The sequence below is a fragment of the Tiliqua scincoides genome, chromosome 1 (genome assembly GCF_035046505.1).
Source record: "Tiliqua scincoides isolate rTilSci1 chromosome 1, rTilSci1.hap2, whole genome shotgun sequence".
NCBI classification, from domain to species: Eukaryota; Metazoa; Chordata; class Lepidosauria; order Squamata; family Scincidae; genus Tiliqua; species Tiliqua scincoides.
This window is the reverse complement of record NC_089821.1, coordinates 145,094,961-145,122,817: the sequence shown is the minus strand read 5'-3', so window position 1 is coordinate 145,122,817 and position 27,857 is coordinate 145,094,961. Positions and strand designations below refer to the sequence as shown.

At 42.4% G+C, this 27,857-nt stretch overlaps 2 protein-coding genes across 6 annotated transcripts in view; one reads left to right on the top strand and one right to left on the bottom strand.

Moving 5' to 3' along the window:
* ESF1 (ESF1 nucleolar pre-rRNA processing protein homolog) overlaps positions 1-12,254 on the bottom strand; it is a 43,265-nt gene extending 31,011 nt beyond the window's left edge. The window contains exons 1-6 of one of the 2 annotated variants that reach the window (XM_066609701.1): positions 12,188-12,254; positions 8,745-9,312; positions 5,490-5,878; positions 4,244-4,357; positions 2,023-2,123; positions 98-250 (exon numbers count right to left, since the gene is read on the bottom strand). In XM_066609701.1, the coding sequence (XP_066465798.1) occupies positions 98-250; positions 2,023-2,123; positions 4,244-4,357; positions 5,490-5,878; positions 8,745-9,282 (1,295 nt within the window). In that variant the 5' untranslated portion in view covers positions 9,283-9,312; positions 12,188-12,254. Of the gene's footprint in view, positions 1-97; positions 251-2,022; positions 2,124-4,243; positions 4,358-5,489; positions 5,879-8,744; positions 9,313-11,004; positions 11,049-12,187 lie in introns of those variants that run through there. The other variant, XM_066609611.1, reaches the window with a different exon arrangement.
* Positions 12,242-27,241, top strand: NDUFAF5 (NADH:ubiquinone oxidoreductase complex assembly factor 5). Of its 4 annotated transcripts, none has more exons than XM_066609822.1 (11): positions 12,242-12,565; positions 14,118-14,158; positions 16,222-16,285; positions 17,059-17,106; positions 17,211-17,314; positions 19,098-19,137; positions 21,366-21,563; positions 22,733-22,793; positions 24,362-24,445; positions 25,735-25,817; positions 26,039-27,241. In XM_066609822.1, the coding sequence occupies exons 1-11, from the start codon at positions 12,248-12,250 to the stop codon at positions 26,126-26,128; spliced, it is 1,131 nt and encodes a 376-aa protein (XP_066465919.1). In that variant the 5' UTR covers positions 12,242-12,247; the 3' UTR covers positions 26,129-27,241. The 4 variants fall into 4 exon arrangements, with proteins under 4 accessions (XP_066465919.1, XP_066466143.1, XP_066466001.1 ...); XM_066609971.1 differs by having other exon boundaries at positions 12,291-12,308; XM_066610046.1 differs by lacking the exon at positions 17,211-17,314 and having other exon boundaries at positions 16,222-16,290; positions 17,044-17,106.
* The last annotated feature ends 616 nt before the right edge of the window (positions 27,242-27,857 follow it).

Here is a 27,857-nt window from a genome sequence, read left to right as displayed (position 1 = left end):
AGACTTTTTAAAATCAGGTAATCAAGGAGAAAAATGTTCCAATTCAACAGTGTTAGCCAAAGCATAAAACACACAAACACACCACCATTCAGTATACCTCAGGTCCACAAAAGAACAACTGCTTTCAAATTCCAGCCCATCACACTCTTCATAAATTTTACTGGCAGTTTCTGGAGAGTCACATTCAACTACTGCATAGAAATACTTCAGACGTTTGAACTGATAGTCTCTCAGTTTCTCCTTGTAAATGCTACAAATAAAGAGAGTAACATTCGAAAATCAAAGCAACTCTGAAACAATATACTGCAATTTTTAAAAAAATTGTCCATGTATGGCTATGATAAAACAAGAGTATCTGCCAATACATGCACGTTTCACTTTATAGGTCATGATCAAAGCATTATCAAAGAAAAAACAAAAAAAACACCAGACACCAATTAGATGCTTAAAAGTCTGATCTACAAGCCCCAATTCTCCAACTGTGACATTGCAAGAATAAGAACAGTTAGAATGTACTTTTGTATACTGCATACTAAAGAGCATATTCCACTGATGGCAGCAGACAAATTGAAGTAGTACATGCAGAATCTCAAACTGTGAGTTGGAATTCACTAGCTGGATCGCAAGCCAATTTCAGGTGGGTCCCCATTCATTTCAATATTTTATTTTTAATATATTAGACTTGATGCTACTATGGTATGCAACTGCATTTGGGGAAATGTTACAGATCTGTACTTTGAACAGGCTACTATGTATATGCTTTTAACAATGATGCTCAATGGGGCTTACTCCTGGGTAAGTGTGGATAGGAGTGCAACCTTTGGGATGTTTGGGGAATTTATTTTCAACAGATCAGCAACAGCGTGGGAGGGTTAGGAGGGTTCTCCTTTATCTTAAATAAATTTTTAAACTTAAACTTATTGTAAACTTTTAATTTACTCAGTTAATTTAATTAATTTTATCATATGGGGTGTTAAAAATTTTCCTTCGTAATGATGTCACTTCCGGCCATGACATCACCACCAGGTTAATATCACTTCCAGTGGGTCTGACAGATTGTCATTCTAAAAAGATGGTCCTGGTGCTAAAAAATTTGAGAACCACTGCACTAGAGCATAAACATAGATCATCCAGGTTGGATGGCTGAAATACAAATTATGTTTGCACATGGACAAAAGGATTCCAAAAAAACAAAAGCAATCTTTTGCAAATATTTTTTTCTTCCCTGTGATATCTCTTTTGAAAATTCCTGGATTTTCAACAGCAACTTGCAGCGTGCCCTTAGGAGTTATGGTTTCAAGAAACACAATGTGCAAGTTACACTGAATAACCAAAGCAAGGCGTCTTTAGCATATAACCCATTGAACCTTGGCCATGGTTTGTGAAGCCCTCCTGCAAAATGGTATATAAACTGCCCTGCACAGAAGTGGCCATGTTTCCAAACTCACTTGTTTTTCTCAAGAACAAAGCATAAATTGGAACTTACAAGCAGTAAGAAAACTTGCTTGCAGCTCAGGTTTGAGCTGAGAGTCTCTGCTTTAAGTTATGAGGGAACAACCCCAATTTTTTCCTGGTGTACTTTCTGCTACCAGTTACCTCAATGGACAGTCCTCTGAGTTAAGTGCCATGCCAGTTTTCTGTTGCCTAAGAAGTACCTAATATGCTTTACTTGCTAAACAAAGGTAAAGCAGCAGGAGTTAGCAACTCAAGTAACAATTTTCTCCTTTTTAGATTTGCTGTGATTACACAGCAAATTGGTGACGGTTACCCAATGATAGAAAAAATCTCCATCTAGTGGCAGAAATGCAACCCTCTATTTTCCTTTTTATTTTTTCCAACAGATACCCTAATATTCAGTTGCTCAAAGGCTCTATGCCTTCAACTCACGGGGCTTATGGAGAACTGTTTTTCTTTTAATGCACCAAGTTATACATGTATATTTGTGCACATCAACAAAGCCTTCTCAAGTACACAGAGCCTCATTTCACTTCTATTCAAGGTCGCTATACAATATTAAAATACCTGTCTTTCTCTGTGACACCCTCGGGAAGGCTTAATAGTTCTGCTGGCCCATTCACTTCTTCTTCTTTCATTCTCTTTTTTCCAAACTCTGATGGATAAATCTAGAAATGGGGGAGAAGAGAACACTGTTGTACTAGGGTGACTTGAAAGCAACATAGGCTTTGGAGGATGGGATAATAGCATGTTAGGTTCAATCCCTGGCATTTCTGGCTAGAGCTGGAAAAGATCACTGTCCAAAACCCTGCAGAGTTGTTGCCAGTCAGTGTACTGAACTACACAGCCCAATGATCCAGCTCAGTATAAAGAACTTCATATGTTTGTATAGGTTTGTTCTAAGAGGTGTTTTTGTTCCCATGTGTCTTTCTTTCCTACCCAAGTCACCATAAAAGTACAATGAAATCCACTACACCCACAGCACTGTAAGCAAATCATGGGGGTGGGGGGGTGGCAGGGGGAGCAAAACTGCCAACCTTGTACTAACCCTGAAAAAACAGAATTCACTCATTCTTTCCTGTTTGTAAAAAATAAGAACACCATCTTTAGGAATGAGGCTCAATTCAATGTGCAACAGGAGTACTTTGGAAATGGCTAACCTTGAGGCTGTAATGCTATACACGCTATCCTGAGAGTAAGTATGATTGAACTCAGTGGGACTTACTTCTTAGTAGAACTGCATAGGACTGCACTGTGAATAATACACTATTTTAGGGGTGGGAATATCACAACTTAAATCATTCTACCATCCTTCTGTTTCTCCATGGAAGAGACTGAGATGCTTAGTTAACAGAATGTAAATATATCCCAAAGTTCCAGAATGTAAAATACTTCTTCAGTTTTGCAGAAACAGTTTACATATAGAGTGTTCATTTAATGAGCATTCAGTGCCTGGGTGTAAATAAATAAAAACCAAAAATGTTCAAACAGCCTTTCATGTGAATCTGCTGATTCAGCGCTCCCACAAAGCAACACACTGTCACCACAGGTCATTTCCACCTTCTCTCCTGTCAAGGATGAGCCAAGTGCCCACTCAGGGTGGAGCCAGAGGATGAGCCAAGAACCAGGAAACAACTTTTGCCCAGGCAAAGTCCCAGCCTGGATAGGAAGTCTTTTCAGCATTTCTGTTTAGGAGGGCCCAATGGCCAGCCTGGGTGTGAAAGGTGTTGGGAGACAGGAGCATATACAACCCATTTTACATCAGATGGACTATTGCAATTTGCTTCCTGACTCAATGAAAGGTGCAGATTTTAACCTTTAAAGCAGTGGTCCCCAACCTTTAGGAGCCTGTGGATGATTTTAAGCATTGAAGCAAAAAGTGGAACTGTCATAGACCACATGCAGTGCCAGCTGCTGCTGTGGATGGTTCATTTTCTACCCTCTCTCATGGTCCGTGGGGAAGCGTCTGCTCAAGTGAGATACTGGAAGTGATAAAAGGCTATCTTTTCTTCCCTGAGACCTCAAGCACCACTTCTTAAGGGCTCTTGGACCACAGGTTGGGAACAAGTATTTTGAAGCTTTGCACTGCCTTGAAGCATCATACTTTAAAGACCATCTCTTGCCACCCACTGAGGTCCAGACAGCATGCTTTGCTGGTCACTCCACCATGCAACAATCTGGATGGTGACAGCAAAGAGTCTGGTGTTGACTGTGATTGCTCCACAACTGTGAAATCTCCTAACAAAGCAAGAACAGCTAGTTCTCTACAGCCTTCCAAAAGAGGTGCAAGATGCACCTCTTCTGAGGGATTTTTGGAGAATATAGTGTTCTGTGGCTGTTTATATCACATACTATGGTAATTTTATAATAGTTTGTTTTCAAATTGCATTTTTGCCTGCAAAGTTAAAGACGCTGAACCTTAAGAAAGGCAGCATATAAAAGTGTTAATAAGCAAATAAATAAGCTGAATAGTATCTCACATACCTGTTGTGCAACCCTGACTAAGGGCCCAATCCTATCTAATTTTCAAGGGCCGGTGCAGCTGTGCCAATGGGGTGTGCACTGCATCCTGAGGTAGGGAGACAGCCATAGAGGCCTCCTCAAGATATGGGAACATTTGTTCCCTTACCTCTGGGCTGCATTTTGGCTGCACCAGTGCTGGAAAGTTGGATAGGATTGGGGCCTAAATCTTTTAATCAGACTACCCCTTTTCTGCACCAGCATACTCTCATTCAACTTACACCAATACTCATTATGTAGATTTTGTTACTGAAAGAAGAGAGCTCACCTTTACAGAAAAAACAACTCCACCTTTAGGTGTAAAAGAATTAAGTAGAGTCAGTAAGTCCTTAGCCTTCAGTCGATCCCAGTCCATGTTGCAAACTGCTAACCTGTGTGTGACCTTGAATGTGAGAACAAGAATTTATAACAGAATCTTTTCAGTTAACCAAACTGTAACTACATTGTACAGTAATACAAATAAATAAAATTACTAGCATGAAGACTGTCATATCATTCAATTAAGACTTTTCCTGGGCCTCCTACAGCAAAATCAAACTTCTCCTGGGCCTATTACAATAACATCAAACACCAGAATTCCAAATAGATGGACCGGGAACTAGCATGACGGGAATAGTAAAACAAAATATGTTGAATGGTTTCAATTTGACCCTGATTGCAGGGGCGATAATTAGGCTCTCCAACGTCTTGAAAATTTGATCAAGATTTGCATATTTCCTCCTCTGGGCAGGAGGTCTGGTCTAGAGGGTAGAGCCTCCATTTGCCTGAAGATAACATCCACAAGGTCACCAGTTCGAGGCCACCGGCACTGTGCGACCTTGAAGCAGCTAACAAGCTGAAGCCGAGCTATTCCATCTGCTCTGAGCGTGGGAGGATGGAGGCCAGGATGGAAGCCAGATCAGAACGAAACATCTGAATTGTGGTGGCTCTTGAAAGATAGAGCCTTCTTTTAATTGTAAAAATCCCTACGGGGATTTAAATAAGCCTGCCCATGTAAACCGCCTTGAATAAAGACCAAGAAAGGCGGTATAAAAATACCTGTATTATTATTATTATTATTATTATTATTCTGTCATATGAAGCTAATGAATTCCTGCATGAGAACAAAGTGCTTATTTCTGGCTTTCATCTGCTTAATGATGTCACTTCCAGACCTCAGCAGGCGCCACCTATGTTATTTGGCCTACGGGATGAAATGAGTTTGACATCCCTGGGCTAGAACAATGCACAAGACAAAGTATTAGGTATAATGCGGGAGGCCAATATTCAACAACACTGTCAGACATGACACTACCGGGTGGATGCCACCTAGTTTATCATCCTATGTTTTTGAGAGCAATTCTAGACCCTTACTTGAGATACAGTATCTTTGAACTCAGTGGAACTGACTTTCAAAAAAACTAAAGTAGGATTTTGCCAGAAGTGAGGTCAGAAGTGAAAGTCCTTTCTAAACAAAAAGAACTGAAACAAGTAATAGTTAACTCCTTAACAACATGTCCCTTCTCAAGACTTGCCTTATCTGAACGAGGTGCATCTTTAGCCAGCTCACCCCATTCATGTACAATTTCAGGCTCTTTGGGAACTATTCCAGTCAAATCATCTTCTTCTTCATCCTCAGAGCTAGTTTCTATATTGCCTCTCCCTCTTGCCAAATCTGGTCCACTGTCACTTTCTTCATCATCTGTCTCATTTCTGTATTTTTCATCTTCTGAATCATTTTCATCTCTCATTTCACCATCATCTCCTGAACTGCTTTCTTCTTCCAGATCTCCATTATCTTCTGATTCACTTTCCTCTTCAGTTTCCTCATTGACTTCTGATACTTCAAGTTCAAAACTTTTCTCATTTTTAGAAGCTTTATTTATTTTATTGATCTGTCTGCCATAGACATCCTCTTCTTTTACTACATGAAAACACCATATTTGACTCACATGTATTATATATGCAGATAGTTTGCTTAAATACATTTATAACCAAGAATCCACAAAAGCACTTACAACAGATGTCACAGAGACTGCCATTCCCAACTCCTCAGTGGGGCATGAATGAGCCAACAACAGAGATGTCCAGGTAAATATTAAGTTTACTATTTGTGTGGATCATTAGCACAGATTTTAAAGAAGCTGGGCTAGTCACTCTAAATGAGTACAGTATTTGGTTGGTGGAACTAGTTACCTTGCTAATCAGAGCTAGCAGGGATTTCAGGTTAAATACAGAGGAGAAGAAGAAAGCATGCTCACCTAAGCTTTCAAAAGTCTGTAGACTATTAATCAAACTACTCTCTATGCATACATTTTTCAGTGTAACTAAGGAAGCATGGGGAAAGACTGATTTGAATAAAAGGCAAAGGGCCAGAAAGGGAGGCAAGGAAGATCCAGAGGGGGAATGATTGGCGACACAAGGAAGACCAGGATGGATGTGCAGAACTGGCTAGAGGGCCCCTCATCCTGCAGTGAACCACCAGAGCAAAATGGCAACTGACACAACAGTGGGCTTTGAGCATCACCGTGTTTGCCCCCAGTGCACAGCAATGGGGGAAATTGGATTGGTGAAGGTCCAAGGTACCCCATGAAGGTATCACTCAGAGATACTGTTAGATCATGGGATGAACTGGTTCAGTGCGAAGGGTGAGAACAGTCCATTAAAATAGATAGAACCAGCCCATTAAAAAATGCTTCAAAGTGTGAAAGGGAGAGAGATTACCAACAGAAGAAAAAGGCAAAGGGCCAGAAAGGGAGGCAAGGAAGATCCAGAGGGGGGAAGATTGGCTACCCAAGGAAGACCAGGATGGATGTGCAGAACTGCCCAGAGGGCCCCTCATCCTGCAGTGAGCCACCAGAGCAAAATGGCAACTGACATAACAGTGGGCTTTGAGCATCTTTAAAATTATTATTAATAAGAACATTTATATATAGGGGACAGCTGTATCCACTGATCCTGTATCCATGTATTCAGTTATCTGCGGATGGGCACCCACCAGAGGGTCCTCTAAGCCCAGTAGAGACCGCAGACATCCGTCCTCAGCCTCTGCTGGCCTCAGACTGAGTTTGGCAGTTTAACACAACTTCCAGTTTCATGGAGAAACTGCAAGTGATGTTTTTAATGTCTAATAAGGATTAGAAGCCCCGGATGGGCTCAGAGGAACCTCTGGAGGTGAGGGAAGTAGAGTTCCCATCAGCTCGGGGGGGGGGGGCATTTGCACTTATCTGTGGCTTCAGGTAACTGCAGGGGATTTTGGGACAGAACCTGTACAGGGTCATACCTGTACTGCTTTTCAACAAAAATGTTCACAACTTTGAGGAACATAGCCTACTTTTTCTTTCTAGAGCTTAATATACTGATTTTACCAGAAAGTACAGGTTGAGTCTCATTATTTGTGAACTCACCTGGATGGCAAAAAAACTGCAGGATAGCAAATCAATTAAAAAAACAAAGTCTCTTTGTTCTGGTAATTTAAAAACAGCCTTGCTGACCTTTGTAATGCACACAGAGGCCATCAGTCTCTCTCCAGGCACTTAGGCTTCACTAGGAAGCAGCAATCCCTCCCTTCACAAGGAGCCCCAGCAAGGGGGAAAGAATGGAGAAGGTGATAATTGATGCCCTTTAGCCTTCTTTCACACGGTCAGGGGGAAGGGAGGAGTGAAGCCTGCAGAGAGAATGATTGATGGACTGTCAGCAGGCTGTCCTCTCTGGCATTATTAAGACTTTTTTCCTTTAATTTAAAGGGCCCTTCTCATCAGCTTTGAGACAGAAAAATCTGTGAATATTTACGTTATACCTGTAGTCACTTGCATGACTGTCTCTCTGCAACAGTAAAAAGCAGTTTTTTAAACTGTGGTTTTAAAGGGGTGCATTTTTCCCCTTCTCCAGGGATCAGCACATTCCTTCTCATTTGCAGGGGCCATTTGTGTTGAGTCAAATCCGTGTATAACAAGGCTGGACCTGTACTTCCAAGTACGTGCACTTCAGAACAGAATTATTTCAAAATCACACTACTGATAAATAAATTTACTATTCTGTACTGTTCTTTTATCTGTACAATAAATCAGTTGTCTCTAATAAACTGAAGTTTTGCACACAGACATTTTATGAAGACATTGTTTATTAAGGCTGCAATCTTGAGCACACTAATTGGCAAGTAAAAGCCATTGAAGTCAATTAAGCTTACTTTCAATGAAGGAGGGTCCATGTGATAATCATTCATCCAACCCACTGGTTCTCAAATTGCAGGGTTGCAACCCACCAGGAAACCGGAAGAAGCCCATTCCTCCATAGGAGGAGTAGACAAGAAATCAGCAGCAACGTGATGGACATGATTGCACTGCTGCAGGGAAAGAAACTGGTTTTGTTTTTTTTAAACTTAGCTGGGGGTTGCTATGGCCCTCTGGAAGGTCTAGGGAGCCTGCAACCCCTCTGCAGCCCTCCCCATGCCCCCATGAAACTAAAAGTGGTTTGTTTTATTTATTTATTTATTTTTACAGTGCTTTGGAGGTGTTGGGAGGGCTGCAGAGGGGGTTGCAGGCTCCCTGGAGAGCCACAGCAACCCTGGGGTAAGTTTAAAACAAAAACAAAAAAAACTGCTTTCCTTCAAGGCAACAGTGTGCATTGCTGCCCTTTTCCCTCCCCCACAAACACTTATCAGTTCTGAAGTTTGAGAACCACTGATCCAAACTAATCCGGTGCCTATATGGTCCACATAGCTTCTGATGCTATGATTTTTCACTAGTACTACTGTATTTTTTCTACAATTTTTTATTAAGTTTTCTTACCTGCATCTTCTGCTAAAACTTCTCCTTGCCTATATTGTTCTTCTAACACACATTCCTTATCTTGTAGAGAACTGTTTGCATTTGTTTCTTTTTTATTCTTTTTGGACTTGAACAATTTGCTTTTTTGACCTTCATTTTTGGATAGATTTGATTTTGATACTGATGAACAAACATCATCTATACTTTTGCTCTCTTCCACAGAGTTACTATCAACAGGAGACTTCCCAAGGTGTGTGTCTCTTTTAGATTTTGTCTTTTTTTGCTTAGTTTTCTTCCCAATCAATTTATCATCAGACTCTGAAAGATCAGAATCAGAAAGATCATAAAAGCGTTTCATGTCCTCCGTAGAGCTACGATGAACAGGTCTTCCTCTCTTATCCACAGTATACTGCAACTTGAATTTCTTGTCATGGAACATAGCCCGAAATCTTTTATCAATTTTGATCTTTCGATCCTTTTCTGGCATTTCCCAAAATCTGGGGTCTTTGGTAATGCGGGAAAACCGCTGGTCACTAACGAGTTCCTTCTTAGATGCCATTTTCACTCTTTTAAAATGTCCAAACTTGAACTATAGAAAAAGAAAGCAGGGGTGGTTAACTTTGTAAAGCATCCTAATAAAGAGTACATTTATTTAGAGCACTGATTCCCAAACTGGTGGGTCTCAACCCATCAGGAGAACCAGAAGCAGGGCATTCCCCCTTAAGGGGAGTGACCTTGTTCCAATGCCAGCAACAATGCTGCAATGATCGCAGTTCTGCCACTGCCAAGGGGCTTTTTTACTTAGGTGGGGGCAGCTCTGGCCTCCTGCAGGATCCTGGAGGTTCACAGCCCCTCTGATCTCCTGACTTAGAGGGTTTTTGCAAAGCAGTAAAAACTACTGAAGATGACAATAGACTCACTGCTACATTTGATAAAGGAGAAAACAAAGTACACAATCAGTCTAGAAAACTATATGGCACAGTCCAGGCAGACAGCAAGGCTTTTTACATTATCTGCTCAGCAGCAGCTTTTTCACAGAACTCAAAAAAGACCTTCCATCTGCTCTGATTTTCTTACCGGTGTTTGTCATGTTGTGGATGGCCTCCCAATCTGGCAGTAACTGGTGATCACATCATCACCAGTTACTTCCAGTGGTAATTCCCATAGGTGGACAATGTGAAGTGGTATGGCAGGGGACAACATTGAGAAACACTGGTTTAGAGCTATGATGAACTGCAGTGTGGGAGGCAGCATGTGGCCTGAATGTTTACCAGATGAGTTTAGTATAGTCTACCTTTATGAACTGACTTGAGTCTGTAAGATTCTCACAATGCGTTACAAGAGTCAGTGAGAAAGGCAATATACAAATGTTGCAATTCAGTTTTTCTCAAGGTTCGTCCTCTGCCATACCACTCCACATAATCCATCTATTCAAAGTGCCACCAGAAGTAACTGGCGATGACATCATTACCAGTTACTTCTTAGTTGGGATGCCAGAAGTGACACAACAAACAGCAATAAGAGGCTCAGGTTGGACAGGAGGACTTTTTTGAGCATGGAAAAGCATGCTTTGGAGCTCTGCCAGCAGAGCCAAGCCTCCTACCACTGTCTGTTAGGTCACATTCCTGGTCTTGCTGCTGGGCGGGAAGTGTTCAGGGGTCCCTCGAGTACCACCAGGCACCACCTCAAGTACCTCTGGTGGTACCTGTACCACTAGTTGAGAAACACTGGTGTAATTAACAGCCCAATTCTATCCAACTTTCCAGTGCCAATGCAACCAAAATGCTGCATGCAACCAAAATGAACTTGCATGCGCTGCAAGGAACGAACGTCCCCTTGACTTGAGGAGGTCTCCATGACTTCACTGCCACTGCAGGACACAGCACACACCCCAATGGCACAGATGCATCAGCACTGAAAAGTTGGATAGGGCTGGGCTGTAAATCTCTCGAGAAGGGGATCTGAAGCAGAGCCTCCCCATGTCAGTAGAGGGGGGGGGTGAGGGGATCAGATAGCTGCATGGTTTGTCAGTGATCAGCACTGACAGATCAGGAAATACTTCACACAGCGCATAATTAACACGTGGAACTCCCTGCCACAAGACGTGCCCTTGGTGCCCACTGCACTAGATATCCCTTAAAAAAAAACTGCACAAGTTCATGGACAACGGAAGAAAATACCCCACTGCTGGGAAACCCCCGCCCCAAAAGAGGGCAACAAACATCTCCATCTCAGATAAATGCTCCACCTGTCCACGGTGGAGGAACCCCCTTTAACTCACCTGGTTGTACGCCTGCAGCTGCACACACTCATAGAACGCACGCGCTTCCTCCTGGGGAACACGCACGCGCTGCAAGGCTGCTCACTTCTACCCCAACGACGGTGGCCCTAAAAGGCCAAACTAGTGAGGATGAGTGCGTATTGACTTGATTGACTTTTCTGCTGACCATGAATGATCATAATGGGAATGGATGATGTTTTTCAAGGCACCAACTTTAGTGGTGGGGGGACATCCCTCCTTAGCTAATTCCTTAGAAACTTTCCCCCACCCTGATGTTCTGCATGACGATCTGAATTTTAGGGCTGCAACAAAAGTTAGCCTCCCCTCGCCCTCGCACTGTCATTAGACTTGATTCCTTCCTACCACTCTTAATGCCACGCACATGGAAGATGCGTTCGCCGACAGGGAACCGGAAATCAAGACGCACGGCCATTGCGACTGCACCTATTGGGACTGAAACAAGTACAGTGCAGGACTAGAGTGGCAATTCCCCTGTTCGGAGAAAGGGCTTGTTCGTTGCTTTTGAAGCTGTCTGGGGGTTAAACACAGCCCGATCGTACAGCACAAGCTCACTGGGAAGTCGGTGGTACTGTATCAGTAAGGCTTACTCGCAGGAAAGTGGGCATTACAGGATTGCAACTGTGTGTCTCACTGGGGAGCAGGGGGTTCCCTTCTCCCCACAAAAAGTTCATTGCAACTCAGCTCTTTCATCCCGCATAAAAATGGGGCTGGGGTTTTCTTTGCTGTTGTTCTTAAACATCTTAAAAAATTGTTTTGCAACAAAAGGCTATAATATGTTATTATCTCACTATTCCAAACTAATAGCACAATCCTCTGCATGTCTACTCGGAACTAAGCTGCATTGTGTTAGTGAGTCTTCTTCCCAGGAAAGTGTGGATAGGATTTGCAACCTTGGAGCCCAATTCTATGCAGGTCTGCTTAGAAATAGGTCCCATTATAATCAATGGGGCTTCCTCCCAGGAAAGTGTGTATAAGACTTCAGCCTTGGAGCCCAACTCTATGCAGGTCTACTTAGAAGTAGGTCCCATTATAATCAATGGGGCTTCCTCCCAGGAAAGTGTGTATAGGAGTGCAGCCTGTGGTTGAGGTATAGTGCCTTATGTCATGTAATCCCCCCACAACCCCCCCCTTTTTTGCAAACGACTGTGCACAGCAGCCCTACCTGCAGCAGCAAACAGCGGCTGCTCGGAGCCCTCTGCCTGGGTGCACCGGGAGAGGGCGCATGCGCAGAGGGAACTCTACCCTTTCCACCTCTAGGGCTGGCTGCCCTCTGCCCCGCGAAGGTGAGAGCCTGCTGGGGGAAATGGGCGCCCCCGCGGCGGAGCTACTGCTGCGAGGCGCCTGTTGGGCGTCCCGGCTGCACCGCTGCAGTGGCCGCCGTGCTCCTGCCCTCTCCCCCTGGACGCTGCGGCTGGCAGGAACTCGCGCGGCCGGCGGGCCTGGAGCCCGCAGCCCCTTCGACCGGCAGCTGAAGAGAAAGCAGAAGAACTGGGCGGCCGCGCAGCCGGAGGCGGAGCGCTGCGAGTACTTGCGGGAAGAGGTAGAACGAAGCCGGGGCGGGGGGGAAATGGAACGCGGGCCCGGCGTTCTCTTCTGGAACGCTGAGGATGGTAGAATTCGAAAGTGTTGCACTTCAGGGCCCGAGCCGGCGCTGCGTGTGCTTTCCCAAGCAGGAAGCCTCTCTGCGTGGCATGAATGAGTGCATGGGGGACAGGCGGAACCCGGGGCTGTCCAGCTCTTTTCATACAGAGGACCGCAAGCTAGCCTCCAGGGTGCCTGCATAGGGCCAGGAGTGACGTCATGAGGCAGGGGATGACGTCATGAAACAGTGGATGGCACAGTCCTGTCCAACTCTCCAGCCCTGGTGTAGCCACAGTGCAGCCCCATGGTAAGAAAACTCATGTTCCCATACCTTAAGAAGGCCCTAGCGACTGTCTCTCCACCACAGCTTGCAGTGCACACCCCACTGGCACAACTGCACCAAGCACTGCAGAACTGGATGGGATTGGGCCCGCAGAGGGACAAACCAAAACAGAGTCTGTGTGTGACCTTGCTATAACTTGCTTTGTTTAGCGGTTACATATCACCTTGGAGAGAGGGTTCCTCCAGAGCCTGGGAAAAAAACAACAACCCTAATTCACATTCCAACCAGTGTGATCAGATACAAAGGAGGACAGAGTGCCTACGCCTTTAACCATTGTATAGAATTTTGGCAGGTGCAGTTCAACATGGAAGGGTTTAGAAAGGCATATCTACCAAAATTCTCTCCTTTATATAATATTTAAAGGTGTGTCCTCTGGTCACCCTGATTCCAGTTCATGTTCACTGCAAATGTAACATCAAACTATGATTTGGTAATCAGGAGCACCCCCAGTGAACTTGCATGCACCTTCCTCCCTTTTCTGTGATTTAACACAGGCCTACAAAATTGAGTGTCAGAAAAGTTTTTCCCAAACTTTATGGTGGTTTGATATGAATTTGGGGTGCCGATTCCAAAAATGGCATCCGTTTTGCCCTATCACACCTAGTTTTGGAGATACAGTATAGCCTCATTAGTGAATGGTTCAAGGTGTAGGCTTCCTCATGAGGAAGCTGCTCATGAGGAACCATTCACTAAGCGGCTATTCAATGTCTCCAAAACTAGGCGTGATAGGGCAAAACTGATGCCATTTTTGGAATTGGCACCCCAAATATACCCAGGAATTGGTATAACGTTTAAGGAAGCAAAATGTGTGTTGGCCTGTTATCAAATTGGCAGGCTATGGCTAGTACTAATCTCCAAACTCAGATTTGAAAACTTGCTTCTAACCATTGTTTCAAGTTATGGTTTGAAAGCAAGGAGCTTGGCCAATTCATTCATGAAATGCAGTCTAGCTTAGCAAAAACTAAAAAATACACAAGAGAACCCACACACTAAAGGAGAGGAGGGAGCATTTGACATTGTGGGAAGCGTTGCTTGTCACCAAATGGTAGCTTGACATTATCTCTGATTTCTCAACATATTTTTTCAGTCGAAGAATTAAGTTTTTCCTGAGATTGAACTTAGTAGTAATGCTCTTTTGTTATTGAATGCTAATTTTTGTTTATTGCAGGTTGGTGCTAGGATAGCAGACCGTGTGTTTGATATAGCCAGGTAAAACGTTATAGCTTATTTGTCTGTTTAGTTCTGTGGTTTTCAAACTCTCTGGGAGTTTGAAACCCGTAGTAAGTCTTTGCGGGGCAGGAGCAGGGGGAAGGCAGCTTCGTGTCGCTCAGGGGGCTGCAGGGACTGGGATGCACTCACCAGTCCCTGCAGCAGCCATCCCTGTGTCTGGGGAGCCCTGCGCAAACGCCTGCAGGGCGCCCCAGGTCAGGGAAAGGGAGAGTGGAGCGATCTGCTCTGCCTCCACAAAAGCTGTATTAGAAGCCTCTGAGGCACGACTAGAAGACACTTTCATTCGCATCTGGGAGGTTCTGGGAGGTCATCGGGACCTACAGTAAGTCAAATCTGTGGGTCCTAAACCCACAGATAAGAAGGGCTAACCTGTACTCTTTTGATCCTTGAGACTTTGATCTTTGTCTCTAGAGCAGGGGTTTCCAAAGTTTTTTGGCAGGAGGGCCACATCAGCTCTCTGACACTATGTTGGGGGCTGGGGATAAAAAGAATTAATTTACATTTAAAATTTGAATAAATTTGAATAAGATTAATAATAAATAAATAATAATAAACTTTATTTATACCCCGCCCTTCTCCCCAAAGGGACCCATTCATTACATAAATGAATATATTAAAGATGAACTTATATGAATGAAAGAAGGTCTTGCAATAGTTCAAGGCCTATACAAGGCCTTGCACAAAGCAAGACTGGCCTTTTCTTTGCTGCTGCTACTGCATCACAGACATGAAAAAACAAGCAGTGGAGGGAGCCCTCATCCCACAGCTCATGCGAGAGGTCAAACAGTCACCCTCACGCTGAGAACAGTTGCGTCGGGCCACTGTGTGCTCCAACAAATCTCTGGAGGGCCAAAGGCTCATTGGAGACTGGGGGTTCCCTGAGGGCCACATTGAGAGGCCTCGAGGGCCGCAAGTGGCCCCAGGGCCAGTGTTTGGGCACCCCTGCTCTAGAGGTTATTGTTGAAGATTTGTCTGTTCTTGTGAGAGCTTGGAAGATCTTTAAAAGGACAACTTCTTTTCATTCTTGCCCTAGTAACTAGCTAGCAACTTGCCATTATCATTTCTTGTATTTCTCTGAAAGAAACCAACAACTGTAAAGGAAGATTATCTGAGGTACACAATATTGGCTTGTAACAGCTGCTATGAAACTAAGCAGCATCTTATAAAAGAGGGTGAATGACAACAGTAGACAGTAGACCTGAGCATATTAGAAGTACAATTGATTTTTATACAGCTTTGACAGTAAGTTATTCAGGGCCCAATCCTATCCAGCTTTCCAACAATGGGGCAGCTACAATGTAGACCTGAGGTAAGAGAACAAATGTTTCCATATCTTGAGGAGGCTTCTGTGACTGCCTCCCCAACACAGGAAGCAATGCATACCCTGTAGGTACAGCAGCACTGGCACTGGAAAATTGGATGGGATTGGACCCTTTGTAAGTAAGCGTTGAGGCATTAGTGTCAACTATGGATTTATGCTTTTGTTTACACAAAACAGTGCCGTATAAACATGCCAGGATAAGCTTCCCATCAACTAGTTTCAAGTGGGGAAACTAATTTCTGGAAGCTAAATCCATACTTGCATGTTTAACTTCTGAAAATTTTATGGAAAAAATATAGCTTATTCTTATGTACTTTTTGGTTTGAACTCATGAATAACAAAAGTTCCAGCATTTTATATTAAAGCAAATGTTAGAATACTCTCCTGACAGTGCAATCTTATGTATGCTTACCAAAAAGTATATCCCACCAAGTTCATTTGGACTTATTTCCAAGTAAATATGTAGGAGTGCAGCCTAAATTGGGGACAGTAAAAGTGTTCATACTTCTTGAGGAAGCAAGGTGAGCAGTTTTGTGATACTACATTTACATTATCACACTAAGCATAGTGTTCTGATGTAAACTCCACTGAGTTCACTGGGACTTATGGTAGGTAAGATTTCAGCCTAATTGGTAAAACAAGAACTTGATCAAATAATTGTATGTTACATAGTTCCCTGAGTTTCATTTTTGCAAATAAATTGCGTTTATTGTTTTTGAAGGTCTTTTCCCTTTGCCTTGGACCTTGGTTGTGGACGAAGTTACATAGCTCCGCATTTAAATAAGGTATGATTTCTTAGGCTGCAATTCTATACATAATTACCTGGGAGTATACCCCATTCAATTGAAGGGAGCTTACTTTTGAGTAGACATGCATAGGCTTGCGCTTTTAGTCTTTATATATGCGCTATGAATTTGAATTCCACAGACTGAACTAACAAATAGATCATCCTTGAGTTTTACTTTGCTAACTTCTCTGTACAAATTAACTTTCAATTGTTTAAAAGTCTAGCAACAATGCTAATACTGTTTTATTCTTGTTGTCTTGAATAGTTTGCTCATTGTGAAAGATAATGTCACCTTAGTAGCCTAATCTTCTAATCTACATAATTACTCAGAAATATGTTTTACTCAGTTTGGTGGAGCTTACTTCTCAGTATGCATAGTATTATCACCTAACTCTGTTGTATTAGATTAGGGGCCTTGAACCCACCTCTCCCCCCCCCCAATTTAAGCTTGTTCAAAGTTACCTACAGTATCAGGAAAAATATTTGTATGTATGTTCATAAAAGTTTTGGAAACAATATTTGTTTCTAAATAGTTTGTAACCACAGTGATGCATTTTAAAATTGTTTATTAAAAGAACATTTTTAATATTTGCTATAAGAAACTAAGACGCAGTATTAAGCTATGTGTAATGTGACATTATCTTTTAAGAGGCTAAAACCTTATGAAAGTATACACTTATTACTTTACACCCCTTGCTAAACCAATACCCTTTCCCCAAAACACACTGGGCAAAACAGTTGATGACAACCTGCGACTCATTTTAATTTCAGGAAGTTGTTGAAAGGCTGTTTCAAACAGATGTTGCCGAAAATGCTTTGGTAAGTAACTGTGTGACATGGTCCTGGTATTTAATCCCCAACAACGAAAAGTGAAACAGCTTTAACTGTAGTCCTAATGGCAGTTATGTTCTAATCCTATTTAGAAAAACACAGTAGAATCGGAAATACCTACAGTCAGTGTTGTAGCGGATGAAGAATTCCTTCCTTTCAAAGAAAACACATTTGATCTTGTTGTCAGTGGTCTGAGGTAACTAACAATTGAGTTAAACTAGAAAAAGTATTTGTAGCGAAAGCAGCATTTCTCTGTGATTGGAAACCGCAATTCATTTTGTCACAATCCACATCTTGTACAAAAGCATTTCCCTATGTGTGGCTAAGGGCACAATCCTAACTATCGGTTAAGGCCGTAAAGCACGTTTGCACCTCCTCGTGAGTCGGCTGGGCCAGCGCAGGGATGCGGGCTGGCCCATGAAGGCTGCATCCAGCCTCCGTGCCGATGTGGGGAGGGAAACTTGCATCAGTTGAACTCAGCCAATGCAGGGGTCTGTGGAGGGCAAGGAGAAGGCAGGAGCGAGGCATTCTGGGGCAGGGGAGGGTGGCCAGAGGGCGCTCTGGGGGGGCGGCAGGCAGGGAGTGGGAGCAGGGAGCAGGAGGCGGAACATTTATGCCGAATCCCTTCCCCATTCCCTGAGCATTGTGGAGTGGCTCGAAGCCGCACTGTTCTCCTCAGACTTGTGCCACCTGAAATGGCGCAGGTCCAAGGAGGCCCACTGGGGTTGAGGTGATTTACCCAGAGGTAAGGGGAAGAGTTTCCCCTCACCTCCGGCTGAACCAATTCTGGCCCCAGTCTTGCGCTGGATACAGCGCAGGCCTCCTCGCCTGCCTGTTCCTGTGCAAGATAGGATTGCTCTGCACAGCTAATAAGTATGCCAATAGTTTAGCTTGTGGTCAGGAGGCCTTTGTGTACATATAAAGTGCTTTCATGCAGGGGGAGCCTTTCTGACTTGTTACTGAAGTACCTTGCATTGTAGTGAATGTTGCTCATTGTTTCCAGAGTAGCCTTTTGAGGGGTGCAAGAGACTGTCCTAGAAAGACAGGGAACAAGGCACAAGAACCAGTCATCTAGCCTGTTATGAAGAGTGAGCTAGTTAGGCAAGTCAGAGGAGGAAAGAATGTTAGAATTAGTATATTTTTTCCCCCAAAAGAAAGCAAAATGGTGGGGCAGAAAATTAGGGTTCTGCTTTGGGTGCCACTTCAACTTGGGTTGGGCCTGCTGACTGGTTGCAGAAATGTTAATTTTTTTTTTGCTGGTATATATGTATTCATTTTCATGTAATCCATAGGAGAAATGCATAAATGACTGAGTTTTTTTGGGGTGTGAAAACAAGTGCTGTATAGCATAGTGGTTTAAACAGGGTATGTAAACTTGTATGTAAGTGAGAAATAAGCTGGCTTGGCTATAGTGAGAAAGAAGACCCAAATAGCACAATTCTGTCTTCTCAGACATGTGTTTTGGATTATAGGCTAAGTATTAAAGCCGTTACTTTAGGCTGCAATCTTATATGCAGTTTCTACAAAGTAAGTGTGATTTAACACAGTGGGACTTCTGAGAATGCACGCTTAGGATTGCACTGCTTTTCTTCATTTCAGAGACTTCAGGGTTTTAGGGCATAATCATAGTTTAAATCTAAGTGACCTGTATCACACAAAGGGCGCAATCCTAACTCCTTACATTAGTGCTTTCCAGCACTGGCATAGTGGTACTAATGGGACATGTGCTGCATCCTGCAGTTGGGTGGCAGTCACAGAGGCCTCCTCAAAGTAAGGCAATGTTTGTTCCCTTACCTCGGAGCTGCATTGCCCTTATGTCAGTGCTGGAAAGCACTGACTTAAGGGGTTAGGATTGCACCCTTAGTTTGATAAATTTTGACCTGCATACCTTACCTGCCAACCTGATTCAGCTGCTGGAAACTTGCAAGTTTGGGAAAGTTCTGTGCCTTTGTTCAGCTTATTTTACTGTTTGTTTTTAGCTTGCATTGGGTGAATGACCTTCCCAAAGCACTGCATGAGGTAAGCGCAAGTGTTACTCTCTACATAAAGAAGCTGATAATGACTTGTCTCAGGGATGTCAAACTCGTTTCATACAGAGGGCCAAATAGTATTCATCATTCCTGCTGAGGGGCGGAAGTAATGTCATTGGCAGAAAATGATGTCATTGAATAGGTTATAACCAAAAATAAGTACTTTTTTCACTTAGGAGCTCATTAACTGCAGATGACATAAGAGAAAATACACAAATCATATTTCAAGATATGGGAGAGCCCAAGTTTCATGTGGGCTACCCTTTCAGCAGTAACATCTCAGCACTGCTCAGGAACTGAGAGTTTGAGGGCCGGATAAAAAGCTTCGATGAGCCGCATCCAGCCCCGGGCCTTATGTTTGACACCCCTGACCTATCTGTTGCTCTGTATTTAATTTTATCTTTAGAACAATAGGTAAGAAATTGACTAAATTTATGAGGCCTATGTACAAGTGGCTAATGAGAGTGACTTTAACTCTCCAGAATTATTCAGTGTGCCCCAGTGAGCAACATGATCACCCATTCCTAATGTGGTCTCTGGCTGCTATCTTATAAGGATCCTTTTCTCTTATACTGCAGAAACTGGTTGTCAGGTCAGCAGGGGAGGATAGCCCTTGCTTTCCCGATAGCAAAGTGGCATGGGAGTGTAGGAAGACAGCACAAGAAGCAGGCGATCCCAAACAGAGCCAAAGAAGCAGACACAGGCTTGTTTGTTGCAGGAGCATGTATTGGTCAAGGAGCAGGCAGAAGAATAGTCAGTCTTACGGTCCAGAAGTCAGGGATATAGCAGGTCACAGTCATGAGAAGCCAGTCCAAATCAGTACACAAACCAGCAGCACAGCATGCAGAAACTCCACCACAACACCCACACCTTAGTGTCTGTGCTTGCCCCATATATACTGGGGTCAGCCAATCAGAGTAAGGCAACCTCATAGTCACAAGACAGTCTTGTGACCCACTCTGATTGGCTGTCCAGTGGTGCATTGCACCACTCCACCATAGCCTATGTGACTCTGCACACATCTCTCCCCAAGTCATGTGACTCCCACCTGTAACAGGTGCAGCTGATTGCTAATCAGCATACAGTGTTGCTGTTCCTTGAAGTACATTTCATACCAGGCCTGGACATCAAGGCCCCTCCTGCCACATCCTGGCTTACAATAATTCAGGGCCTGGGATGCCAAAGGCCTGACACTGGTGATGGTGTGATTTTCTCCCCTATCAGTTTTCTGCCTGCTTCTTATCTACTCTTTGTTTGAAATTTATCTTCCCTCAGTTTCACTGTGCAGTATGAACTGCCGCTGCTGTTTTTCTAGTCTTTTCTCTCTGATTTTGATACTTGAATCTTGGCTCTCCATTCTGCCTTATCCCTGTGAACTGGAAACAGACAGCCCAATCCTATCCACACTTTCCTGGGAATAAGCCGCATTGACTCAAATGGGACTGACTTTTGAGTAGACATGCGTAGGATTGGGCTGTGATTCTTCTACTTCTAGCTCCCAAATTGTTGGACTATGTTCAAGCAGAGTTAGTTCCTATGGGCACTGCTGTCAAAAGGAAACTTCATCAGAATTATCAGTGCTTAACTATAAGATTTTGATACACAATCAATGACTTTGAATTGCATTTTATTTTATATACTGACTCTTGAATTAACTAGCAATCACAAACAACTTGTACTTCTTGCTTAGTGTCTTTTAGGCACTTAGGGGACGTTTTGTTTTTTTTAAAGACCCTACTCTTAAATGTTCAGGTATTAGCGTGTTGGTGTTTCTGGATTATTACCTCTTACATCTCATGTTTCTGTTTGTGCTGTCCCATAATGTCAGTCCCTGTTCTACTGTTCAAACTTTAAAACTACAATTTTAGCTACTGTGATAGTAGCAGGCCAAACGTGATCAGAGATGTTCAGAGTTGGAACACTTGCTTGTCCACAAAGCTCATTATTTGTTTTCTATTTTACCACTTTGAGAGCCTTGTTGGTTGAAAGGCATATAAATAGTAATATAAATGCAGTTTAAATAAAATGAATAACTGCCAAGCTACAGACTCAGCCTAATCCACCAAGAGGGAGGTTGTGAAACTAAATACAAATATTTATCTGTAAAAATATTTTGAAGTAATGCCTTCGGAATCAAAGTTCAAAGCTTATACATCACTGCTGCAGAAGAATTTGTCTACGTGAATGACATTCTTTAATTGTACTCTTTTATTGTAGATACACCAGGTCCTTAAGCCAGATGGAGTATTTGTCGGAGCAATGTTTGGGGGAGATACACTTTATGAACTCCGCTGCTCTTTGCAGCTGGCTGAACTTGAAAGAGAAGGTGGATTTTCTCCACATGTCTCTCCTTTTACTGCTGTCAGTGATTTAGGACATCTACTGGGAAGAGCTGGTTTCAACACACTAACTGTGGTAACTATCAATGGCACAAAAGGAACAGCTCAGGAAAATGCTGACTGATCCTTATCCATTTGTTCCAGTACAAAGCAGTCTGCAAGCTTTAAACTGAAGTGTTTTGGAGGGAGAGAAGATCATAATTTACAAATGAAGTAGGTATTGCATAGGAGACTGCCTTGTACTGAGTCAGACCGTGACCCATCTAGCTCAGTACTGTACTGTCAACACTGACAGCCAGTGACTCTCCAGGGTTTTAAAGGGGAATTTTTCCCTGCTGTATGTGAGGTTGCTGGGGATTGCACCAGAGACCTTTTGTATGCCAAGTATGTGCTCAGCCTCTGAGTCACAGTCCTTCACCAAACTCTGAACAAATTCAAAATGTTGCATTGGAAGAATCAGCTGTAAAAATAAACTAACTTTGAAATGGATGAGCAGCAAAGTGCAAACCACTACTAATTTTTCTACTATTTTGTTGTAATAGATAGAAAAGAATCTACAATACCCATGAGGGTGCCTATTAAACCAGGAAATTGTGGTAGATAGTGATATAATCTCTTTCCCCTTGGACTCTAATCTCATTTCAGTGGAAAACATATTCCAAAGCAAGAGTTCTGCTAGTTGCTTGACTCTTGTGTAAAACAGTTTGATTAGTGAGATCAAACTGAGGTTCATCTGTAAAATAAGTGGTAAACTTTCAGTCAGAGATCTGGCTGGTTCAGTCAATATGAAATTCAGTCTGCCTTGGCTGCCTTGTCCACAGTCACCAAGCCTCCAAAATGTATTTATTTCTCCAGGGTATACCACTTTTTCTGGCCCAGCAGGCCAAGTTTCATTACTTATCAATTTCCTTCCTGCTATTAGTGTGTAATCTTTTCTGTTCCTGGCTCCTGTGTTCTCCCCCCACCTCATTTTTCTTTTACCTTGATTTATCACGAACTATTCCAAGTGCCTATGCCCTAATGTTTTTCAAATGTATCTGCTTCTCAATCCGTAACCTTGGTTTGGATCTGTTTTCCAGTCGTCAGCTCCTTCCCCCATATCTCTGCTTTCTGTAAGTAGCACAACCCTTCCTGTTGCAGGCTTTGCATACTTTTACAACCAATTATAGTCATCTATGTATACTTTTACTCTTAGAAGTGCATTGTGTTAGATACTATAAAAAAATCTAATCTTACTGTTCTTAGGATACTGATGAAATCCAAGTTAACTATCCTGGAATGTTTGAAATTATGGATGATCTGCAAGGCAAGTCTTTTTGTGCTTCTGTTTTTTGTTTTAAATGGTGAACCAACAGAATGGCTAGATTTTGAGGAAGAAGTGCCACAAATGCAGAATTAAATTATTAGAAAATGTCTTCTGTTGCACACAGGATTATGAAATAACTGGATGAGAATTAATACAGTTCTGCATTGGAGGGATTAATAAAAAGTGTAAAATCATGCTATTAAAATTACATCTGTATAGATGCATAACTTATTAGATGCTAGATATTGACAATCATATTCTCCAAGTGAGTGTCAATGCAGAAAATTTTTGATACCATGATTGGGTTGTTGTTGTTATTATTAAGAATATGTATACACCGCTTTTAAAAAGGAGTGGTTTACATAATAAAAGAAATCAGTAAATGGTTCCCTGTCCCTGAAGGGCTCATAGTCTAAAAAAATACAGAAGAGACACCAGCAACAGCCACTGGAAAAGACTCCATGCTGGCATGAGGGAAGTGCTTTCCACCTGCTAAATGTAAGAAGACACCACTTTGAAAGGTGCCTCTTTGCCCAGTTAGCAAGGGTTGGTTGGGAAAAGAACAAGTAGGAAGTTCCTTCCATTGATTGTATGTTGCCTATTACCCTTTGAAGTAGATAAAACACAAATTTAATAACTAGCAGTATACCCCTTGCTTTAGCAATGTGCTAGTTGTGAATTCCCAGACTAAGTGTGGATGAAACAGAGTAGCCATTTTGGGGTTTGACTTAAAGAATTCAAGAAATCCTTTTGCCAGCTGGTGTGTATTGCTGGCAAGGGTTAGAACTATGGTTTTAAAATTGCCTGGGACCAGCTGTCATCTCTTTTATGAATCTGCTTGAGAACCCCAGTGCAGAAACTCTGCTCTATGTTCCCTGTTAACCAAGAATTAAGGGTGAGCACAAGAGGGACTTCTCAGTCTTGGCAGTGGGGCTGTGGAACACCTGCCTTAAGGAGGTTGCCAGTCTCCATCACTACTGGCGTTATTTTGGCAGGCCGTGAGAACTGTTCTATTTCAGCATGTTCCTAGTTGGATCAGTTGCTATGCTGATTGCTTTGAACCGCTATTTTATGTTTTCAAGGCAGTGGTGGTTGTATTATGTTTTAATTTTTGTATCTGTAATTTCTCTTGTATTTCTCAAATTGTTAACTACCTTGGATACGATTCTTCTGTAGTAAAGCCAGATATAAATAATAGTAATTGTTAAACATACAAATTTACATAAATAGGAAATATACTTTCTGGAAATTTCCCCTGGTAACCATTTGAGAAGATCTTCCAAACAAAGGCAATGGTTCACCAGACATCTACTTTAATATATCCCTCAAACAATAACTGAGTTTCTAACCTGATTCTTGGTGTTCTACAAGTTGACTTATCTCAAAGAGTCCTTTAAAGACAGTGTAGAGCTCTGTGCTTTGCTTACTAAATAAATCTCACAATTGTTCCAAAATAATCTTCGTCTAATCATGTCCTATAGTACTGTACTCTTTATTTGAAATTACACTAAATGTGAAACTCATGGTGTATGCTGTATCTTTTTTTAAAGCCTGAAAACTGTTTTTAGGTATGGGAGAAAGTAATTGCTCTTGGAGCAGAAAGCCAATGCTACACAGGGATACCATGTTAGCAGCAGCAGCAGTGTATAGGGGTAAGCGCATACTGAATTTGCTGTTTAAATTTGTATGTCTTGATCGGTTGAGATCAGTATAGCAAATAAGGCCCAAATCCTAACCAACTTTCCAGCACTGACATAGCTGTGCCAATGGAACATGTGCTGCATCCTGTAGTTGGGTGGCACTCACGGAGGCCTCCTCAAAGTAGGGGAATGTTTGTTCCCTTACCACGGAGTCGCATTGTCCTTATGTCGGTGCTGGAAAGTGGGTTAGCATTGCGCCCAAAGTGTGTCAGGGCTGTTCACCTGTCCCTTGCTATTGCCTCACGTTTCTCACTCCCTTCCCCCAAAGCATACACAGCTTTGCAGTCTTTGTGCATTTTCTACTGGTGTCAATATCCAGAAGGAGTGGAAATGCACAGCTGCTTTCCCTAGCTAAGGGAACAGAAGAATACTAGGCTAGTTGTAATACTTCGCTGTTTCTCATCTGGCATGAAGACCAGCAGAAAAAAGAGTAGATGCAACCTTTGTAGCCATGAAAATGCAGTGCACTGGCATGATCATGCATGAATGGTCTTTCTCCTGCCCAGTGCTTTTTTTGTGTATTTTTTTTTTTTTTAAAAAGGTACAGGAACTCACAACTTGTTAATCATTTATTTATTTACTTACTTACTTTTAAACCATTTTTTATCGGAGAAGTAAGTAATAAGATACAACTAGACATAGTCAATAACTATACACACATACACACGTCCATCCCGTGTGAGCTCCCTGATAGCAAAAGCACTCCTGCCACAGCTGGAGTGAAGCACCCCATTTTTTTTAGGTGGGGAGGTGCTCCATTGGGCTATAGGAAACTCTCTCCATTGGGCTATAGGAAAGCCTATAGTTAAAGTGTTCAGAACTAATATATAAGGTCTTGAGCCCAGCTGGTGGCTATCAGCGCCTCAAGTATTAGTTCCAAACACTTTGAGCCTAAGAGTTCCTAAGGCTCAATTGCTAAGGTGCTGGTCTGTGGAGCCAGAGGCTAGGGGTTCAAATCCCTATGAGGAATAATTTTTTTTTTTTTTTAGGTGGGGAGGTGCTCCATGGCTGCAAAATATAAAGGTTGTTTGCCAGTTGCCAAAAGGGGGGCCAGATGAGGCTGCAAAACTCCTTTTTTCCTGGTCTGGTCTGGTTTTTACCTGGTCTTTTTTCCTGACACAGTGTCAGGGAGATGATGTGGCCCTCCTGCCAAAACGTTTGGACACCCCTGGTATAATAGATTGCACTGGGTTCTGCTATAAGTTTTTGTAACTTATAATATATGCATGTTTCTTTAACAGAAATGTATGGAAATGATGATGGGACAATACCTGCCACGTTTCAAATCTATTACATGATAGGCTGGAAATTCCATGAATCACAGGTAATGTACACACCAGTCTTTTATGTACAGATGTCTAAATAAGCATATTGTACACTAAGTTTTAGTTACTTTTAGCTGTAACAGTTTAGGCTGCAAACCTGTGTGCTCTTTTCTGAGAATACACCAAGTACTTGTGATGTGCAAGTACTGCAAATCACTTTTTACTGAGCTTGGTTTAATAGTTCTGCATATACAAAATTATAATTCCTGTCTCCTTTCAGGCAAGACCAGCCCAGAGAGGTTCGGCAACAGTGTCATTTGGAGATCTGCGTAAAATAAATGAATTGATTCCAGGAGGAAAAAAACTTTGACATGAAGTACGACAGTGGCAGTTATACTAGACTTTGCACTGCAGATAGCCTGTGGTTGTCATGGCAATACATTTCCAATGTAGTCACTTCAGTGCCTAGAAAAATCTTGTATACTCGTGTTTACCACCTCACTGGCTATACTCATGTATGTAAATTTGTAAGTGTGTGGAGTGTTTTTGCAGAAAACCAAATAAAGTGATAATACTGTGTGCTTCTGTACAGAATGTAACTATCTAAACATGAGACTATAAAGAGATCTGTGTCTAATGAGAAACAAAGGGATGGCAAACAAGGGATTATGTGGTGCAGCTGCCACCCTAGCCACCATGTAGAAATACCACTGTTCCTCTTTATGCTGTATTCCTGGGTCTTCCAGTGGAATGAAACAAACTACACTGGCCTGTGTTTATTTAAAGAAAGAGCCTCTAAAAGGCGCTTTAAAATTGCATATCTTTGTTAAAATCATTATAAATTTGATTAATTTTCAACCCCCAAAAAATACTTCTGGGATAAGAGAATTTGAGCAGACATCAGTAAGTACAATAGCAGCTGTTAACCTTTAATGCCACTGCAAACTCAGCTGATTCACACAGTGCCCTGTATAAAATGGTTTAGGCTGCACACTTTCCTGAGAGTAAGCCCCTTTGAGAGTAACCACACTTTCCTGAGAGTAAGCCCCTTTGAACAAAATAGGACTTACTTCTGAGTAGACCTGGTTAGGATTGTGCCCTCACCTTGCCTTTTGTGAATGAAAAGTATGATAAAAGGTGGAGACAATTCTGAAGAGTGAAATCATGCTAGTCAACTACTTTGCTTGAAAGAAAACATCTTTACTGTGGACAAGCATAACTGGCTTCCTGCTATGGGAGCAGCTGTTGCCACCCATTAAATCAGGAATTGCTACATCTGTGAACTACCTGGCTCATATTCCAGTTCCTTTCTTTAAATGTAAAACAGGTAGCAGCTAGCAATGAGTTTTTCTTTGGGTTGTTTGTTGCTGCACGTTTTTATGAATATTACGGATACTTAAGGTACTTTTCAGAGAAAAATGTTCACAAAATGGTGTACATAACATCTTTTAATATTAAAACAGTACAAAGTGTAGCACAAATACAGCTTGTTCATGGCTCCTGTATTGTGTGAATGGGCAGTGGAGCTTGGAATATAAGGGCCAGGCTGGAGCAAAAATAATTTGGGCAGTTAGCCACTCCATTCTAAATAGTGTTTTTTGAAAGTTGAAAAGGATCAACCTTCAAATCATTGCTTTGTATCCTTGATCGATCTCACTGCCTCCTTGATTTTGTGATTAACACAGCAACATTTCTCTCCATCTCCTTAGTATGCTTCCAGTCCATTGAGCAGTCTTTGAGCTGCAGATTATGGAAGAGCTGGACTGGAAAGAAATGTAGCTTCAGGTAAATTTCAGGAGTTATCCTATGGAAGACCTTGACCTTTTGTCAGCTATAGTGAAAGAATGAAAAGGCAACAGAAATCCTTATGAAAGAATGTGAATTTGGCTTGCTTATTTAAATACAGGTGGGCCCCTGTACCTGCAAGGGATTCCTTCCATGCCCACCTGCAGATATGGGGGAATCAGGTTTCTGTGCCCTCCACATGCCCATTAACATTGTTAGATCCTTACCACTACAAAAATGTTTTTGCTTTTACAGGTCACTATAGTGTGTACAGTCAGGCTGCAGCAGCTGGAATATTTAAAGAGACTCAATCA